This window comes from Heptranchias perlo, chromosome 10, assembly GCF_035084215.1.
Source record: "Heptranchias perlo isolate sHepPer1 chromosome 10, sHepPer1.hap1, whole genome shotgun sequence".
NCBI classification, from domain to species: domain Eukaryota; kingdom Metazoa; phylum Chordata; class Chondrichthyes; order Hexanchiformes; family Hexanchidae; genus Heptranchias; species Heptranchias perlo.
Genome location: NC_090334.1, coordinates 2,668,485 through 2,689,844, shown reverse-complemented (window position 1 = coordinate 2,689,844; position 21,360 = coordinate 2,668,485). Strand labels below are relative to the sequence as shown.

Below are 21,360 nucleotides of genomic sequence, written 5' to 3'. Positions count from 1 at the left end.
TCTTCCTTTTTGCTCGGTATGACTCCAGCCACTGGAGAGTTTTCCCCCTGATTCCCATTAACTTCAATTTTACTGGGGCTCCTTGGTGCCACACTCGGTCAAATGCTGCCTTGATGTCAAGGGCAATCACTCTCACCTCACCCCTGGAATTCAGCTCTTTTGACCATGTTTGGACCAAGGCTGTAATGAGGTCTGGAGCCGAGTGGTCCTGGCGGAACCCAAACTGAGCATCGGTGAGCGGGTTATTGGTGAGTAAGTGCCACTTGATCGCACTGTCGACGACACCTTCCATCACTTTGCTGATGATTGAGAGTGGACTGATGGGGTGGTAATTGTCCGGATTGGATTTGTCCTGCTTTTTGCGGACACCAGGTTGCCACCCTGGGCAATTTTTCACATTGTCGGGTAGATGCCAGTGTTGTAGCTGTTCTGGAACAGTTTGGCTGGAGGCGCAGCTAGTTCTGGAGCACAGCACAGTCTTCAGCACTACAGCCAGGATGTTGTCGGGGCCCATTGCCTTTGTTGTATCCAGTGCACTGAGCCGTTTCTTGATATCATGTGGAGTGAATCGAATTGGCTGAAGACTGGCTTCTGTGATGGTGGGAATATCGGGAGGAGGCAGAGATGGATCATCTGCTCGGCACTTCTGGCTGAATTTGGTTGCAAATGCTTCAGCCTTGTCTGTTGCACTCGCATGCTGGACTCTGCCATCGTTGAGGATTGGGATGTTTGCAGAGCCTCCTCCTCCCATTAGTTGTTTAATTGTCCACCACCATTCACGACTGGATGTGGCAGGACTGCAGAGCTTTGATCTGATCCGTTGGTTGTGGAATCGCTTAGCTCTGTCTATAGCATATTGCTTCCGCTGTTTAGCATGCATGTCGTCCTGTGTTGTAGCTTCACCAGGTTGGCACCTGGTACGCCTGGTGCTGCTCCTGGCATGCTCTTCTATACTCATCATTGAACCAGGGTTGATCCCCTGGCTTATTGGTAATGGTAGAGTGAGGAATATGCCGGGCCATGAGGTTACAGATTGTGCTGGAATACAATTCTGCTGCTGCTGATGGCCCACAGTGCCTCATGGATGCCCAGTTTTGAGCTGCTAGATCTGTTCTGAATCTATCCCATTTAGCACGGTGGTAGTGCCACACAACACGTTGGATGGTGTCCTCAGTGTGAAGACGGGACTTAGTCTCCACAAGGACTGTGCAGTGGTCACTCCTACCAGTACTGTCATGGACAGATGCATCTGTGACAGGTAGATTGGCGAGGACGAGGTCAAGTCGGCTTTTCCCTTGTGTTGGTTCGCTCACCACCTGCCGCAGGCCCAGTCTGGCAGCTATGTCTTTCAGGACTCGGCCAGCTCGGTCAGTAGTGCTGCTGCCGAGCCACTCTTGGTGATGGACATTGAAGTCCCCCATCCAGAGTCTGTTCTGTGCCCTTGCTACCATCAGTGCTTCCTCCAAGTGGTGCTCAACATGGAGGAGGACTGATTCATCAGCTGAGGGAGGACAGTTGGTGGTAATCAGCAGGAGGTTTCCTTGCCCATGTTTGACCTGATGCCATGAGATTTCATGGGGCCCGGAATCCCAAAAGCTAACCAGTGATACTGCTTGTAAATGCCGATGTTTGGGGCCAGCGTAGAAGGCTGAAATAGCCTGCCATCAATGCCTGTCTCGGTTTACACATGAAGCATGTCCTGTTTACCATGAAACCATACAACAGCTCATAGAATCATGGAAAATTTATGGCACAGAAGGAGGCCATTCGGCATATCATGTCCGCGCCAGCTGAGAAATGAGCCACCCAGCCTAGTCCCACTTTCCCGCATTTGGTCCGTTGCCCTGCAGGTCATGGCTCTTCAGGTGCACATCCAGGTATTTTTTAAATGAGTTGAGGGTTTCTGCCTCTATCACCCTCTCAGGCAGTGAGTTCCAGACACCCACCACCTTGTGAATGAAAAAATATTTCCTCATTTCCGCTCTAATCCTTCTACCAATCACTTTAAATCTATGCCCCTGGTTATTGACCCTTCCGCAAAGAGAAATAGGTCCTTCCTATCCACTCTATCTGGGCCCCTCATAATTTTGTACACCTCAATTAAATCACCCCTCAGCTTCTTCTGTTCCAAGGAAAACAACCCCAGCCAATCCAATCTTTCCTCATAGCTAAAATTCTTCAGTCCTGGCAACATCCTTGTAAATCTCCTCTGTACCCTCTCTAGTGCAATTACATCCTCCTTGTAATGTGGTGACCAGAACTGTCCACAGTGCTCAAGCTGTGGCCTAACCAGTGTTTTGTACAGTTTCAGCATAACCTCCCTGCTCTTATATTCTATGCCTCGGCTAATAAAGGAAAGTATTCTAAATGCCTTCTTAACCACCTTATCTACCTGTCCTGCTACCTTCAGGGATCTGTGGACATGCACTCCAAGGTCCCTCATTTCCTCTACCCCTCTCAGTATCCTCCCATTTATTGTGTATTCCCTTGCCTTGTTTGCTCTCCCCAAATGCATTACCTCACACTTCTCCGGATTGAATTCCATTTGCCACTTTTCTGCCCATCTGACCAGTCCATTGATACCTTCCTGCAGTCTGCAGCTTTCCTCCTCACTATCAACCACACGGCCTTATCTTTGTGTCATCCACAAATTTCGTAATCATGCCCCCTACATTTAAGTCCAAATCATTAATGTATACCAAAAAAAGCAAACGACCTAGTACTGAGCCCTCCGGCACCCCACTGGAAACAGCCTTCCAGTCTCAAAAACACCCGTTGACCATTACCCTTTGCTTTCTCCCGTTGAGCCAATTTTGGATCCAATTTGCCGCATTCCCTCGGATTCCATGGGCCTTTACTTTTTTGACCAATCTACCATGTGGGACCTTGTCAAAGCCTTGTTAAAATCCATGTAGACTACATCAATTGCGCTACCCTCATTGATCCACCTTGTCCCCTCCTCGAAAAATTCAGACACGATCTCCCCTTAACGAATCCGTGCTGACTGTCCTTGATTAGTCTGTGCCTTTCTAAGTGACAGTTTATCCTGTCCCTCAGAATTGATTCCAATAATTTGCCCACCACCGAGGTTCGGCTGACTGGCCTGTAATTACTCAGTCTATCCTTCGCTCCCTTTTTAAACAATGGTACAACTTTTGCAGTCCTCCAATCCTCCGAGTACTACGCCTGTATCCAGTGAAGTTTGGAAAATGATTGTTGAAGTCTCCCTGGTTTCTTGTAACAGCCTAGGATAAATTTCATCCGGCCCTGGTGATTTATCCACTTTCAAAGATGCAAATCCCCTTAATACTTCCACTCTCACTCTGTTTATCCCATCCAATATTTCACACTCCTCCTCCTTAAATTCAATCCCTACATCATCCCTCTCCTTTGTGAAGACAGATGCAAAGTATTCATTAAGAACCATACCCACATCTTTTGCCTCCACACATAGTTTACCTTTTTGGTCTCTAATAGGCCCTACTCTTTCCTTAGTTATCCTCTTGCTCTTAATGTATTTATAAAACATCTTTGGGTTTTCTTTGCTTTTACCTGCTAATATTTTTTCATGCCCTCTCTTTGCTTTCCTAATTTCCTTTTTAACTTCACCCCTGCACTTTGTCTACTCCTCTAAGCTTTCTGTAGTATTGAGTTCCCGGTGTCTATCACAGGCTTTCTTTTTCTGCCTTATCTTACCCTGAATGCTTCTTGATGTCCAGGGGGCTGTAGAATTGGCAGCCCCTCCCTTTTTCTTTGTGGGAACATGTTTACCCTGAACCCCTTGAATCTCCCCTTTGAATGTCTCCCACTGCTCTGACACTGATTTACCTTCAAGTAGCTGTTTCCAGTTTACTTCTGCTAAATCACTTCTTAGTTCAGTAAAAATGGCCTTGCCCCAATTGAAAACTTGAACTCTTGCTCTGTCTTTGTCCTTTTCCATAACTATGTTAAAACTAACTGTATTATGATCACTACCACCAAAATGCTCATCACTTCAGAAGAGGAGGAGTGGAGAATGTTAGCACAAAGGAAAAATAAAGTACAGGAACATAATTATCCCATTTTACAGTGGTTAGATCTCATCAATTAGCCATGCCACTGAAAATGTCCTTCCAAAGAAAGCTTACTAAGACATGTAGCTCAGCTCGAGTGGTTTAACCTCAGTGCTTCCACCCATGTAACTTTTTTTTAGGAGGGAACCAGGAATAATTGGAAATGGATTACAACTGTTAAAACTCACCACATAAGAACAGTTGAATTCAGATTTAATATTATGAAGGTCTAATTTGATGGCTGATTAGTGCTACGTTTGAAAGTTCTGTCCTGAAGAACGCAGCACAAATTAAAAAACAAAGTTATTTATAAACAGGGATGGGGTTGTTTCAAGAATCAAGTGGGTTTAGTGTCTTTTGTTTGAATATGCTTAGAGCAATTTATCACAGCATTACTTTGAAAGTAGTTTATAACAAACGGTTTCCAGTGAACCATTTGTGTGTCTGTCACTTTGTCTGTACGTGCGCATTTATTTTGTGAATGATCTTAAATAGATTTCTGAAACCTGCCCATTACAAAATGATTTGATTCAACCTATTCAACCCTCACGTGATTGAGTGCACTGACATTTATATAGGACTGATAGGACTAGCTATTGTGTTACGGTCATACTGAATGAGCAATCAACAATGCAAAGATAATAGAGTGGTAATTAATTCATGTGCAAAATTACCTACAGTTTTGGATAGGAGAGAGAATCCTCAATGGACAACTATTTTGTCATGTTATCACACTCTGCTGGGGTGAAGATCCTTTTCTTTTGATTAAATTGTGGTACATTTATGTAAAACCAAAATTTGTTGCGTTAGCAAGAAATAAAGGACTTCAATTATGTGGAGAGACTAGAGAAGCTGGGATTGTTCTCTTTTTAGCGCAGAGAATGTTAAAGGGGGATTTAATTGAGGTGTTCAAAATTATGAAGGGTTTTGATAGAGTAAATTTGGAAAAACTGTTTCCACTCGCAGGAGGGTCGGTCACCAGAGGACACAGATTTAAGGTAATTGGCAAAAGAATTGTCTGGTGGTGGGATGGGGTTGGGGGGGGGGGCGGGGAAGATGAGAATGTATTTTATGCAGCAAGTTGTTATGATCTGGAATGCACTGCCTGAAAGGGTGGTGGAAGCCGATTCAGTAACAACTTTCAAAAGGGAATTTGATACATACCAGAAAAGGAAACATTTACAGGGCTATGGGGAAAGAGCAGGGAGTGGGACAAATTGGATAGCTCTTTGAAAGAGCTGGCACAGGCACAATGGGCCAAATGGCCACCTTCTGTGCTTTATGATTCTATCATTAGCACTTTTGTTGTTGGATTGGTTTAGTTCTTGGGAGGATATATCTGTTTTGATACAATGCAATGAAACCAGATGTTGCTCCTTTAGCATTCAGCCCAGACCAAATTGAGGTTATTTTTTTCTTGTGAGCAGGGTCAGGTGTTGCTTTTATTATTTTTCCCTCTGATTTTGCAAGTTATTGTCACTCATTTCAAAGTTCCCAGGCACTACACAGAGTTTGGTAACTGAGACTGAAAGCTGCCAGCAACCTCCTGCCAGGTTATTAATCCTCTTGAACCGGTCACTAAAGGGTAGATTGGAACACCGGGGAATTACTTGCCCTCTATTTTTTCCTTTCTTTCCCTGCCGAGTTCTAACTATAACTCGGCACGTGGACAACCTGTTACGTATCACAGCTTGATAGTGAACCCAGAGGAGGCTTCACCTTTGCTGAAAAATGTTTTTTGCAAAACGAACGTTTCAATTCAGACCTCCTCACTGTACGATGCATAAAGTAGTTAGGATTACTAAAAGTGATAACATCAATTTATTTTGCAGACACCAGCTGCAGCTAATGTCCCAAGGAGCAGGTTTATTTTTAGTGATTTCTCGAAGTGCACAGTTCTATTTTCCTAGTTTTTGTTCAAATCAGCTGCATGATTTTTTTTTGCCGTCAAAATTATTCTTTAATGACTTTGTCACCCATTTTCTTGGTTGAATGATGGTGAGTGGCTCAGGGTGGTGATAGCTGCTTTTCAATATCCTCAGCTGTGTGTGTGTGTGTGTGTGTGTGTGTGTGTTCCTGACAATTATTAGATCATTTGAGAATTGCTACCAAACTGCGATGTCGTTATGAATATTTATCATTTTTTTCAAGGCAGGTGCTGAATTGAAGTTAGGGACTTTAAGGTTGAGACTCAATGTATGTCACATCAAGACCTCTTAAAAGAAAGTGTCAAAGATCCATCAATGCTCACCCTGTCTGTTGGACAAGTGCACTGCCCTGTCCAATCACTAGTGTTGCTAACTCCTGTGCAAAAACAAGGAATCGTTGATCTTCCCACATTGAGATTATGTACTTTTTTAACTTTGTATTTTGTCCTGTGTGCCCTTTATAGTGAAAATGCAGTTTTAAAAAAAAGTACAGGACCAATTTTTACCTTTGCCAAACAGTTTTTTAAAAGTGCATCATTTGTAACTGGTTGAGACTTGGCATATGTTACTGGACACATGTGCTATTTCCACAGTGGGTATCATGTATCATAATTGCTGGTGTGCCAACAAAGGATGGGCATATTCTGTCTATTGTGTCAGCCGTTGGTAGCACTCTCACCTCTGAGTCAGAAGGTCATGGGTTCAAGCCCCATTTCAGCAATTGGCGCACAAAATCCAGGCTGACATTTCAGAATTGAGAGTGTGCTACATTGTCGGAGGTGATGTCTTTTGGATGAGACATGAAACCAAAGCCCCTTTTTGCCTGTTCGGGTGGATGTAATTGAACACATCGCAGTATTTGAAGAAGAGTAAGAGTTCTGCTGGTGTCCTGGCCAACAATTTCCCTCAACCAACAGCACCAAAACAGATCAACTGGTTATTTATCTCATTGCTGTTTGTGGGACCTTGCTGTGTACAAATTGGCTGACATGTTTGCTTCAATAACAGTGATTACACTTCAAAAATAATTATCTGTGAAGCACATCCGAAGTACATGAAAGGTGCTATCTAAATGCAACTTTTTATTGTATGTCACACACCCTGTATTGTACTCGTTTTGAACTCACTGGAATTTGTTAAAATTTATCTCTATAAATGCACAGTAGGTCAGCCTCCTTCTGAAAGAGTAAGATAGAACTATTTAGACTGACACTCTCAATCATAGAACCATAGAAGTTTACAACATGGAAACAGGCCCTTCGGCCCAACATGTCCATGTCGCCCAGTTTATACCACTAAGCTAGTCCCAATTGCCTGCACTTGGCCCATATCCCTCTATCCCCATCTTACCCATGTAACTGTCCAAATGCTTTTTAAAAGACAAAATTGTACCCGCCTCTACTACTGCTTCTGGCAGCTCGTTCCAGACACTCACCACCCTTTGAGTGAAAAAATTGCCCCTCTGGACCCTTTTGTATCTCTCCCCTCTCACCTTAAATCTATGTCCCCTCGTTATAGACTCCCCTACCTTTGGGAAAAGATTTTGACTATCTACCTTATCTATGCCCCTCATTATTTTATAGACTTCTATAAGATTACCCCTCAACCTCCTACTCTCCAGGGGAAAAAGTCCCAGTCTATCTAACCTCTCCCTATAAGTCAAACCATCAAGTCCCGGCAGCATCCTAGTAAATCTTTTCTGCACTCTTTCTAGTTTAATAATATCCTTTCTATAATAGGGTGACCAGAACTGTACACAGTATTCCAAGTGTGGCCTAACTAATGTCTTGTACAACTTCAACAAGACATCCCAACTCCTGTATTCAATGTTCTGACCAATGAAACCAAGCAAGCTGAATGCCTTCTTCACCACCCGATCCACCTGTGACTCCACTTTCAAGGAGCTATGAACCTGTACTCCTAGATCTCTTTGTTCTATAACTCTCCCCAACGCTCTACCATTAATGGAGTAGGTCCTGGCCCGATTCGATCTCCCAAAATGCATCACCTCACATTTATCTAAATTAAACTCCATTTGCCATTCATCGGCCCACTGGCCCAATTTATCAAGATCCCGTTGCAATCCTAGATAACCTTCTTCACTGTCCACGATGCCACCAATCTTGGTGTCATCTGCAAACTTACTAACCATGCCTCCTAAATTCTCATCCAAATCATTAATATAAATAACAAATAACAGCGGACCCAGCACCGATCCCTGAGGCACACCGCTGGTCACAGGCCTCCAATTTGAAAAACAACCCTCTACACCCACCCTCTGTCTTCTGTCGTCAAGCCAATGTTGTATCCAATTGGCTACCTCACCTTGGATCCCGTGAGATTTAACCTTCTGTAACAACCTACCATGCGGTACCTTGTCAAAGGCTTTGCTAAAGTCCATGTAGACCACGTCTACTGCACAGCCCTCATCTATCTTCTTGGTTACCCCTTCAAAAAACTCAATCAAATTCGTGAGACATGATTTTCCTCTCACAAAACCATGCTGACTGTTCCTAATCAGTCCCTGCCTCTCCAAATGCCCGTAGATCCTGTCTCTCAGAATACCCTCTAACAACTTACCCACTACAGATGTCAGGCTCACCGGTCTGTCATTCCCAGGCTTTTCCCTGCCGCCCTTCTTAAACAAAGGCACAACATTTGCTACCCTCCAATCTTCAGGCACCTCACCTGTAGCGGTGGATGATTCAAATATCTCTGCTAGGGGACCCGCAATTTCCTCCCTAACCTCCCATAACGTCCTGGGATACATTTCATCAGGTCCCGGAGATTTATCCACCTTGATGCGCGTTAAGACTTCCAGCACCTCCCTCTCTGTAATATGTACACTCCTCAAGACATCACTATTTATTTCCCCAAGTTCCCTAACATCCATGCCTTTCTCAACCGTAAATACCGATGCGAAATATTCATTTAGGATCTCACCCATCTCTTGTGGTTCCGCACATAGATGACCTTGATGATCCTTCAGAGGCCCTACTTTCTCCCTAGTTACTCTTTTGCCCTTTATGTATTTGTAGAAGCTCTTTGGATTCACCTTTGCCTTATCTGCCAAAGCAATCTCATATCCCCTTTTTGCCCTCCTGATTTCTCTCTTAACTCTACTCTGGCAATCTCTATACTCTTCAAGGGATCCACTTGATCCCAGCTGCCTATGCATGTCATATGCCTCCTTCTTCTTTCTGACTTGGGCCTCAATCTCCCGAGTCATCCAAGGTTCCCTACTTCTACCAGCCTTGCCCTTCACTTTATAAGGAATGTGCTTACCCTGAACCCTGGTTAACACATTTTTGAAGGACTCCCACTTACCAGACGTCCCTTTGCCTGCCAACAGACTCTCCCAATCAACTTCTGAAAGTTCCTGTCTAATACCATCAAAATTGGCCTTTTCCCTAATTTAGAATTTTAACTTTTGGGCCAGACCTATCCTTCTCCATAGCTATCTTAAAACTAATGGAATTATGATCACTGGTCCCAAAGTGATCCCTCACTAACACTTCTGTCACCTGCCCTTCCTTATTTCCCAAGAGGAGGTCAAGTTTTGCCCCCTCTCTAGTCGGGCCATCCATATACTGAATGAGAAATTCCTCCTAAATACACTCAACAAATTTCTCTCCATCCAAGCCCCTAATGCTATGGCTGTCCCAGTCAATGTTGGGAAAGTTAAAGTCCCCGACTATTATCACCCTATTTTTCTTGCAGCTGTCTGTAATCTCCTTACATATTTGCTCCTCAATTTCCCGTTGACTATTTGGGGGTCTGTAGTACAATCCTATCAACGTGATCTCTCCCTTCTTATTTTTCAGTTCTACCCATATCGACTCCGTGGGCGAACCCTCGGATATATCCCCTCTCACTACTGCCGTGATGTTCTCCCTAATCAAGAACGCAACGCAACTCCCCCTCCTCTCTTACCTCCTGCTCTATCTTTCCAATAGCATCTGTACCCTGGAACATTGAGCTGCCAGTCCTGCCCCTCCCTTAGCCATGTTTCAGTAATAGCTATAACATCCCAGTCCCATGTACCCATCCATGCCCTGAGTTCATCTGCCTTGCCCATCAGACTTCTTGCATTGAAATAAATGCAGTTTAATCTAGACTTCCCTTGGTCTTTGCCGTGCTTTCTCAGATCATTTGTCCGGTCATGTTTTGTACACTCTCCCTTACTGCCTTTTGTTTCTGTCACCACTTTACTTCCCACTGACTTCCTGCATCGATTCCCATCCCCCTGCCACTTTAGTTTAAACCCTCCCCAACAGCACTGGCAAACACTCCCCCTAGGACATTGGTTCCAGTCCTGCCCAGATGCAGACCGTCCAATTTGTACTGGTCCCACCTCCCCCAGAACCGGTTCCAATGTCCCAGGAATTTGAATCCCTCCCTCTTGCACCATCTCTCAAGCCACGTATTCATCCTAGCTATCCTGTCATTCCTACTCTGACTAGCCCATGCTACTGGTAGCAATCCTGAGATTACTACCTTTGAGATCCTACTTTTTCGTTTAACTCCTAACTCCCTAAATTCAGCTTGTAGGACCTCATCCCGTTTTTTACCTATATCGTTGGTACCTATATGCACCACGACAACTGGCTGTTCACCCTCCCCCTCCAGAATGTTCTGCAGCCGCTCCGAGACATCCCTGACCCTTGCACCAGGGAGGCAACATACCATCCTGGAGTCTCGGTTGCGTCCGCAGAAACGCCTGTCTATTCCCCTTACAATCGAGTCCCCTATCACTATAGCTCTGCCACTCTTTTTCCTGCCCTCCTGTGCAGCAGAGCCAGCCACGGTGCCATGAACCTGGCCGCTGCCACCTTCCCCTGGTGAGCCATCTCCCACAACAGTGTCCAAAACGGTATACCTGTTTGAGAGGGGGATGGCCACAGGGGACCCCTGCACTACCTGCCTGCACCTCTTACTCTTCCTGGTGGTCACCCATTCACTTCCTGCCTGTACTGCCTTTACCTGCGGTGTGACCAACTCGCTCAACGTGCTATCCACGAGTTTCTCTGCATCGCGGATGCTCCACAGTGAGTCCACCCGCAGCTCCAGCTCCGAGATGCGATCGGTCAGTAGCTGCAGGTGGACACACTTCCTGCACACATGGTCGGCAGGGACACTGGTAGTGTCCATGACTTCCCACATCTTGCAGGAGGGGCAAATCACGGGTGCGAGGTCTGCTGCCATGATTTGCCTTAGCTTAGTTACCCCTTTTAAATTACGTTGAAATTTGAAAATGTTAACTATACCAGGGACCTAGGTTCACTAAAAAAAAAAACGACCTGCTATAAAAGCTGCTTAGTTTCCCAGCTCTTAGTTTAAACCAATGCCTAATTTAGAGTAGAAAAAAAACAGTAATACTCACCAACCAATCACTTACCTGCTGTCCTGTGACGTCACTCCTTGGTTTTCTGTTGTTGTTTTTGATCCGATCAGGTCCCCCACCGCTCTGGTCTCGGGCCTCGGGCCGCCGCTCTTTTATCCCCGCTCTCGGTCTCTCTCCTCTGCTCCCGCTCAGGTCCGCCGCCGCTCTGGTCTTGGGACTGGGGCCGCCGCTCTTTTATCCCCGCTCTCGGTCTCTCTCCTCTGCTCCCGATCAGGTCCGCCGCCGCTCTGGTCTCGGGCCTCGGGCCGCCGCTCTTTTATCCCCGCTCTCGGTCTCTCTCCTCTGCTCCCGATCAGGTCCGCCGCCGCTCTGGTCTCAGGCCTTGGTCCGCCGCTCTTTTATCCCCGCTCTCGGTCTCTCTCCTCTGCTCCCGCTCAGGTCCACCGCCGCTCTGGTCTCGGGCCTCGGTCCGCCGCTCTTTTATCCCCGCTCTCGGTCTCTCTCCTCTGCTCCCGATCAGGTCCGCCGCCGCTCTGGTCTCGGGCCTCGGGCCGCCGCTCTTTTATCCCCGCTCTCGGTCTCTCTCCTCTGCTCCCAATCAGGTCCCCCACCGCTCTGGTCTCGGGCCTCGGTCCGCCGCTCTTTTATCCCCGCTCTCGGTCTCTCTCCTCTGCTCCCGCTCAGGTCCGCCGCCGCTCTGGTCTCGGGCCTCGGTCCGCCGCTCTTTTATCCCCGCTCTCGGTCTCTCTCCTCTGCTCCCGCTCAGGTCCGCCGCCGCTCTGGTTGGATGAAGGGACCCCACCCTAAATATTAACCTATCATTTCCCAGAGGCTGACTGACTTGCTGTGTATTTCCAATATTTTCTGTTTTTATTTGAGATCTCGAATTTGTGATTTTTTTTTTAAATCTCTATCTTACTCTACCTCAATCCACAAACTTTATTTCATTTTCTTCTGTACCTATTCTGTTTCCTGTAAAATACAGACACTGCCAAAGATAATGGAAACATCTAAATTGGTGTAATATTTTCTCCTGAATTGAAGATTGAAAAGTTGATGGATTTGGAGCACATGAAGCATCAGCTGAATGACTTGATCTTGGGTTCAGGTCAAGAGACTGACTCCTGTTTTGAAAGACAAGTTACAGCCGATTCCAGCACATAGCAAAGTGTCTTTTCTATTCACTTGAACAATGCGAGTCCCAGAGGCTCTACCACTTTAGGAAGTGCTGTTTCTTCCGACTGATTTGAGTGATGAACGTCTGGTTAATGTCATACTTTTTTTGGATATTTACGGTCGTGATGATAATCCTGAAAACCTATCATTTCCCAGAGGCATTGGCACTGAATAATGGCGTTTCTGGAATGGATCACAAACGGATGTGCAAACCACTGTGAGCCATGCAAGACATCTGTGCTTCATTTCACTGACAGCCTGCTGTCTGTGATGTATACAGCAATAGATTATTTTAGTTATAAACTCAGCCCTGGCTCAGTGGAAGCACTCTTGCCTCTGAATCAGAAGGTCGTGAGTTCAAGCCCCACTCCAGAACAGTACTGAATAGGCTGAGGGAGTGCTGCATTGTCGGAGGTGCCAGCTTTCAGATGAGGCGCCGTCTGCACTCTGAGGTGGAGGTAGTCATAGAGTCATAGAGTTATACAGCACGGATAGAGTCCCTTCGGCCCATCGTGTCCGCGCCGGCCATCAGCCCTGTCTACTCTAATCCCATATTCCAGCATTTGGTCCGTAGCCTTGTATGCTATGGCATTTCAAGCGCTCATCCAAATGCTTCTTGAATGTTGTGAGGGTTCCTGCCTCCACAACCCTTTCAGGCAGTGAGTTCCAGACTCCAACCACCCTCTGGGTGAAAAAGTTCTTTCTCAAATCCCCTCTAAACCTCCCGCCTTTTACCTTGAATCTATGTCCCCTTGTTATAGAACCCTCAACGAAGGGAAAAAGCTCCTTAGTATCCATCCTATCTGTGCCCCTCATAATTTTGTACACCTCAATCATGTCCCCCCTCAGCCTCCTCTGCTCCAAGGAAAACAAACCCAATCTTCCCAGTCTCTCTTCATAGCTGAAGTGCTCCAGCCCTGGTAACATCCTGGTGAATCTCCTCTGCACCCTCTCCAAAGCGATCACATCCTTCCTGTAGTGCGGCGACCAGAACTGCACACAGTACTCCAGCTGTGGCCTAACCAGTGTTTTATACAGCTCCATCATAACCTCCTTGCTCTTATATTCTATGCCTCGGCTAATAAAGGCAAGTATCCCATATGCCTTCTTTACCACCTTATCTACCTGTTCCGCCGCCTTCAGGGATCTGTGAACTTGCACACCAAGATCCCTCTGACCCTCTGTCTTGCCTAGGGTCCTCCCATTCATTGTGTATTCCCTTGCCTTGTTAGTCCCTCCAAAGTGCATCACCTCGCACTTTTCCGGGTTAAATTCCATTTGCTACTGTTCCGCCCATCTGACCAACCCATCTATATCGTCCTGCAGACTGAGGCTATCCTCCTCGCTATTTACCACCCTACCAATCTTTGTATCATCAGCGAACTTACTGATCATACCTTTTACATTCATATCCAAGTCGTTAATGTAGACCACAAACAGCAAGGGACCCAGCACCGATCCCAGTGGTACCCCACTGGCCACAGGCTTCCAGTCACAAAAACAACCTTCGACCATCACCCTCTGCCTTCTGCCACTAAGCCAGTTTTGTATCCAAAGTGCCAAGGCACCCTGGATTCCATGGGCTCGTACCTTCTTGACCAGTCTCCTGTGGGGGACTTTATCGAAGGCCTTACTGAAATCCATGTATACCACATCCACTGCGTTACCCTCATCCACATGCCTAGTCACCCCCTCAAAAAATTCAATCAAATTAGTCAGACATGATCTTCCCTTGACAAAGCCATGTTGACTATCCCTGATTAATCCTTGCTTCTCCAAGTGGAGACTAATTTTGTCCTTCAGAATTTTTTTCAATAATTTTCCTACCACTGATGTTAGGCTCACTGGCCTGTAGTTCCCCGGTTTTTCCCTACTCCCCTTCTTGAATAATGGTATTACGTTAGCGGTTCTCCAGTCCTCTAGCACATCCCCTGTGGCCAGAGAGGTTCTGAATATATGTGTCAGAGCCCCCGCAATCTCCTCCTTTGCCTCACACAGTAGCCTGGGATACATTTCGTCCGGGCCTGGGGATTTATCCATTTTTAGGCCTGCTAAAACCGCCAATACCTCCTCCCGCTCGATGTTAATATGTTCGAGTCTATCACAGTCCCCCTGCCGTATTTCTATGTCTAGGTAATGGAACTATTCGAAGATGAATAGTGTCCTGTGTCCTGGTCAATATTTATCCCTCCACCAACATGACTAAACACAGACTATCTGGTCATTTATCACATTGCTGTTTGTGGGACCTTGCTGTGTGAAAATTAGCTGCTGCATTTCCTACATTACAACAGTGACAACACTTCAAAAGTTCTTCATGGGCTGTGAAGCGCTTTGGGATATCCTGAGGTTCTGAAAGCTACAGAAATGCAAGTCCTTTATGTCAGGTTGAGTGATTGTTAAGGTGAAGAGCAAGAGGTGTATCACAACAAACATCATTGGAGGTGGAAAAATATAAGAGGAAAACATTTTCAATTGTGCAGATTATATATGTAACAGTGAGAAGAACATTTCATGGTCGGGAGGGTCAGAGAACGGAAGCTGTGAGAGTAAAACTCAATTTGTTTAATTCAGTATATAAGTAATGACTTTATCAGATGGTTTTTGAGTAAGGAAACTCGTGAAGTATGAATGTCACATGACTCATTATTCCTCTGTGTCCCATAGGCATCGATTGGGCTGACACCAAGGATATGCAAGGTAATTGCTTTCCCGATAATTTCAATGATATTCACCTCACATTTAGTCATTTGATTCATATCCAGTGTTTCATATTTTTTTAAATTTTTACAGGGACTTTTTTCCAGGGTGGATGACTACCAAGAGAAGCTCGCATCGTGCAGAATAGAAGTTAGGTGAGAATTAACACTAGTATTGCTTTTTAAAATCTCAGCCCTGAATTGATAGCACTTACAGTTGGTCGATATAGCTACCTATCTTCCTTTCTTTGCCTGTCGCTCGCTCTGTGTCTCCCCCTCCCTCCCCCCCATCCCCCCCCCCCCCTCCCCCCCATCCCCCCCCTCCCCTCACCCTTCATGAATTAGCACTGCTGGAAATACTATGAGAACAAATTAGTTTGGAGATGACAGCAAGTACCTCCTCTGCACTTGACCTACTCCTGTACCACTGTGAGGCCAGCTTATGTAGATGACGTTGTTATAAATTGTTCCCTAAGCTGGGAATGTTGTGAAGAGCATAATTCAGGTTTGGAGCTTGAATGTAATAGTGCAACACTGCTCCCAAACTTGTAATACAATGGCATTCCCTGTCCATCTGCCTCTTTGATTTTCCCATCTATTCTGTGCGTCAGATTTACTTTGTCTAGGAATTGTGTAAGAAATATGACCATCACGGCATCCTTAACACAAGTGAAAATAGTTTATTCCCTTCAGTGGCACTGAGGATGCTTGGATGACACTTTGTATTGTTGCAATTGTGAGAACAGTGGGGGTGATTGTAAAGACGGAGAGAAAGGAATGGTTCAAGTTAGATTCTGCAATCAACATGCAAGAGATTGATTGGTGTTGGGAAGGTAAATTGAAGCACCATGGCATAGAATTATATAGAATTTTTTTTATTCGTTCATGGGATGTGGGCGTTGTTGGCAAGGCCAGCATTTATTGCCCATCCCCAATTGCCCTTGAGAAGGTGGTGGTGGTGAGTCGCCTTCTAGAACCGCTTCAGTCCGTGTGGTGAAGGTTCTCCCACAGTGTTGTTAGGAAGGGAGTTCCAGGATTTTGACCCAGAGACGATGAAGGAACGGCGATATATTTCCAAGTCGGGATGGTGTGTGACTTGGAGGGGAAAGTGCAGGTGGCGTTGTCCATGCATGTTGAACGTGCATGTGCCTGCTGCACTTGTCCTTCTTGGTGGTAGAGGTCGCAGGTCTGGGAGGTGCTGTCAAAGAAGCCTTGGCAAGTTGCTGCAGTGCATTCTGTGGATGGTACACACTGCAGCCACGGTGCGCTGGTGGTGAAGGGAGTGAATGTTTAGGGTGGTGGATGGGATGCCAATCAAGCGGGCTGCTTTGTCCTGGATGGTGATTAGCTTCTTGAGTGTTGTTGGAGCTGCACTCATCCAGGCAAGTGGAGATTATTCTATCACACTCCTGACTTGTGCCTTGGAAAGGATTTGGGGAGTCAGGAGGTGAGTCACTCACTGCAGAATGCCCAGTTTCTGACCTACTCTTGTTGCCACAGTATTTATGTGGCTGGTCCAGTTAAGTTTCTGGTCAATGGTGACCCTCAGGATGTTGATGGTGGGGGATTCGGCAATGGTAATGCCATTGAATATCAAGGGGAGGTGGTTGGACTCTCTCTTGTTGGAGATGGTCATTGCCTGGTACTTGTCTGGCACGAATGTAACTTGCCACTTATCAGCCCAAGCCTGGATGTTGTCCAGGTCTTGCTGCATGCGGGCATGGACTGCTTCATTATCTGAGGGGTTGCGAATGGAACTGAACACTGTGCAATTATCAGCGAACATCCCCATTTATGACCTTATGATGGAGGGAAGGTCATTGCTAACGCAGCTGAAGATGGTTGGGCCGAGGACACTGCCCTGAGGAACTCCTGCAGCAATGTCCTGGGGCTGAGATGATTGGCCTCCAACAATCACTATCATCTTCCTTTATGCTAGGTATGACTCCAGCCACTGGAGAGTTTTCCCCCTGATTCCCATTGACTTCAATTTTCCTCGGGCTCCTTGGTGCCACACTTGGTCAAATGCTGCCTTGATGTCAAGGGCAATCACCCTCACCTCACCTCTGGAATTCAGCTCTTTTGTCCATGTTTGGACCAAGGCCGTAATGAGGTCTGGAGCTGAGTGGTCCTGGCGGAACCCAAACTAAGCATCAGTGAGCAGGTTATTAGTGAGCAAGTGCCGCTGGATAGCACTGTTGACGGCACCTTCCATCACTTTGCTGATGATTATAACACAGAGACAGGCCATTTGCCTCAACTAGACCAAAGGAGCAGTGGTCCTAAATCCCATAATCTGTTCCCATACCCCTTTGTTCCCCTTTGTTCCCCTTTGTTCCCCTTTGTTCCCCTTTCCTTCAACCACTGATCAAACCCATTCTTAAATGTTAACATCGTCTCTGCTTCAGTCACTAACTCTGGTCGTGCAATCCACAAGCTTAGAAACCTCGATGTAAAAAAAAAGTTTCTCCTGCTCTTTATCCTAAATCTCTTTCATAGCAACCAGCACAAAGGATCCATATAGGTTGTAACCACCATATCAAAAATATTGCTTTCTACTCTAATTTACTAATATAGTGCACAGGGCTTTATCGTTGGTATAAATGTTGTTCTAGTGATTCCTACAACTCATATCTCATGAGACACTGAAGTTCTTAGCAATGCACCATAGTAATAGTTTTCATTAGATCTACCTGGACTCTGCTGGCATCATTTCAGTTCAGCGGAAGTGAGTTCCAGACTGTGTTGTATTAATAATTACATAAAAAACTCAATTATACAATCAAGATATTGACATTTCTTTGCCCTTCCATTATTTAAAATTGGGTGTATATTGATTGATATATATTTATACATTGAATAGACTTGATGTTGAAATGTTTGACTTGTGTTAAGTGGTAGGGTCAACCTGTATAAATAGGATACTACAGGAAACCTATTTAACACAGTCTTGGCTATTGATTATTTACTGCTGTAACAGAAAACATCCAACATAACAAGAACAATGTAAAATTAAAAATTGAGTTCAGGAGAAACTTCTTTACACAGTGTGGTGAGAATGTGGAACTCGCTGCCACAAGGAGTAGTTGGGACGAATAGCGTAGATGCATTTAAGGGAAAGCTAGTTAAGGGAGAAAGGAGTAAAAGAATATGTCGATAGAGTGACATGAAGGAGGAGGATCGTGTGGAGCATCAACATCGGCATAGACCAGTTGGGCCGAATGGCCTGTTTCTATGCTGTAAATCCTCTGTAATTAAATGTAAAAGCAGAAGATTTTGGAACTCTCAAACCCCAGGGTTTTAAAGGAAGTAGTTGAAGAAACTGCAGATGCTTTAGCCATAATCTTCCAAAACTCTCTCGATTCAGGAATTGTCCCTTTAGATTTGAAAATTACAAATGTAACTCCATTATTTAAGAAAGGTGCGAGAGAAACCAGGAAATTCTATACCTGTTAATCTAACATCTGTTGTGGGGAAGTTATTGGAATCTATAAGGACAAAATGACTGAGCACTTGGAGAAATTTGTGCTGATTAGAGAGAGCCAACATGAATTTGTGAAGGGTAGGTCATGTCTAAACCTCATTGAATTTTTTGAGGAAGTAACTAAAGTCATAGACAGGGGAAGTCTATGGATGTAGTTTATATGGACTTCCAGAAAGCATTTGATAAGGTTCCACGTAAGAGACTTAGCTCAAATTAAAGCTCATGGAATTGAAGGCAAATTATTGATCTGGTTCGGAGATTGATTAGGCGATGGAAGACAGAAAGTAGGGATAATGGATATGTACTCGAGTTGGAAGGAAGTGACTAGTGATGTCCCACAAGGATCTATGCTGGGGCCTCAACTATTCACTATATTTATTAATAGCTTAAGAATAAGATATATGGCTTAAGATATATAGCTCTCTATTGTGAGCCATATATCCACGTTTGCCAATGACACAGATTGGTGGCATAGTAAGTAGTGTAGATGGGAGCATTAGATTACAGAAACATTGATAGATTAAGTGAGTGGGCAAAACTGTGGCAGATGGATTTCAGCGCAGGTAAATGTGAAGTCATCAATTTTGGACCAAAAAAGGATAGATCTGAGTATTTTTTTAAATGGTGTAAAGCTAGGAACAGTGGCGATCCGAAGAGGTTTAGGGGTCCATTTACACAGATCACTAAAATGTCGTAGTCAGTTTGAAAAAATAATCAAAAAGGCTAATGGAATGTTAGCCTTTATGACTAGAGGGCTAGAATATAAAGGGGAGGAAGTTTTGCTACAGCTGTACAACTGGTTAGACCACATCTGGAGTATTGCATACAGTTCTGGGCACCGCACCTTAGAAATGATATATTGGTATTGGAAAGAGTGCAGCGCAGATTCACCAGAATGTTACCAGGGTTCCTAAGGGTTAAATTATGAGGAGAGATTACATAAACTAAGATTGTATTCCCTGGAATATAGAAGGTAAAGGGGTGATTTGATTGAGGTTTTTAGGATTTTGAAAGAAATTAATAGGGTAGATAGAGAGAATCTTTTTCTGCTGGTGGGGGGAGTCTCGGACAAGAGGGCATAACCTTAAAAATCAGAGCCAGGCCATTCAGGAGAGAAGTTAGGAAACACTTCTTCACACAAAGGGTGGTAGAAGTGTGGAACACTCTCCCACAAAAAGCAGTAGATGCAACTCAATTAATAATTTTAAATCTGAGATTGATAGATTTTTGCTTGCCAAGACTGTTAACGGATATGGTCCTAAGGCAGGTAAATGGAATTTGGATAGAGATCAGCCATGACCTCATTGACTGGTTCGAGAGGCTGAATGGCCTTCTCCTGTTCCTATGTTCCTATCAGTCGGAAGAAGGGACCCACTCTATGAATGAACCCATCTTTCTCTCTCAGATGCTGACTGACATGGCATGCAATCCCAGCATTTTCGAATTTTACTTTAGATTTCCAACCTTCATCGTGTTTTGTAAATTTGCTGTTTGTTCACTGTACACTAATAGGAGCCTGTTCCTTTGCAGCTTTCTGGAAATTTATAATGAGCGTGTTCGAGATCTTCTGAAGCGCTGCGATGGAAACAAACCCTACACCCTTCGTGTGCGTGAACACCCCGATAAAGGTCCCTATGTGGAAGGTAATCTCACACTTTGTTTATAAAATTAGATCATTTTCTGACTTTGACAGCTTTAATCGCAGATTGTGTATAATTCTGCCGGTTTTCAACATGCTGAACTTGCCACTGCACCCAAATGACAGGGTGAATGACCAGGTGAGGGTTGCCATTTTGCGAACAGACCACTTTTGTACTTTTGGCACACAGTTTCAGCCTGCAGCACTCCCAGGTCTGGTGTGGCACAAGGATTAAACTGGTGTGTACCCCAGGGTCAGTGCTCGGGCTGTTTTTCCTTCTCAGAATATGTATGAATATGTGACGTGGACTTGGGTAGAGTGGAGGGCACATGATTCAAATTTATAGATGATGCAAAAACAGGGAACATGATTCACTGTGAAAAGGACTGTAAGCTGTTATGCTTATAGTCTGTACAGACTGTTATGGAAAAGGACAAAGAAAGAACAGGAGTAAAAGTTCTCAATTGGGCAAAGGCCAGTTTTACTCAGCTAAGAAGTGATTTCGCAGAAGTGGACTGGAAACAGCTACTTGAAGGTAAATCAGTGTCAGAGCAGTGGGAGACATTCAAGAGGAAGATTCAAGGGGTTCACAGTAAACATGTTCCCACAAAGAAAAAGGGTGGCACTGCCAAATCTAGAGCCCCCGGATGTCAAGGAGCATACATGGTAAGATAAGGTAAAAAAGGGACTCTTATGTCAGATACCAAGAGCTCAATACTACAGAAAGCCGAGAGGAGTATGAAAAGTGCAGGAGTGAAATTAAAAAGGAAATTAGGAAAGCAAAGAGAGGGCATGAAAAAATATTGGCAAGGAAAACCCAAAGATGTTTTATAAATACATTAAGAGCAAGAGGATAACGAAGGAAAGAGTAGGGCCTATTAGAGATCAAAAAGGTAACCTTTGTGTGGAGGCAGAAGATGAGAGGAGCCGAGCCGAGCGGAGGGAGCGTCCGATAAAAGGCGGGATTTCAGAGCGCTGAGTACAGCTGAGAGGAGCCGAGCCGAGCGGAGGGAGCGTCCGATAAAAGGCGGGATTTCA

At 45.0% G+C, this 21,360-nt stretch overlaps 1 protein-coding gene across 1 annotated transcript in view; it reads left to right on the top strand.

The window, feature by feature from the left end:
• LOC137326393 (stAR-related lipid transfer protein 9-like) overlaps window positions 1-21,360 on the top strand; it is a gene marked incomplete at its 3' end in the record, with an annotated part of 232,894 nt that overhangs the window by 127,008 nt on the left and 84,526 nt on the right. The window contains exons 5-7 of the mRNA XM_067991435.1: window positions 15,168-15,200; window positions 15,294-15,355; window positions 20,214-20,326. Of these exons, the coding sequence (XP_067847536.1) occupies window positions 15,168-15,200; window positions 15,294-15,355; window positions 20,214-20,326 (208 nt within the window). The remainder of the gene's footprint in view (window positions 1-15,167; window positions 15,201-15,293; window positions 15,356-20,213; window positions 20,327-21,360) is intronic.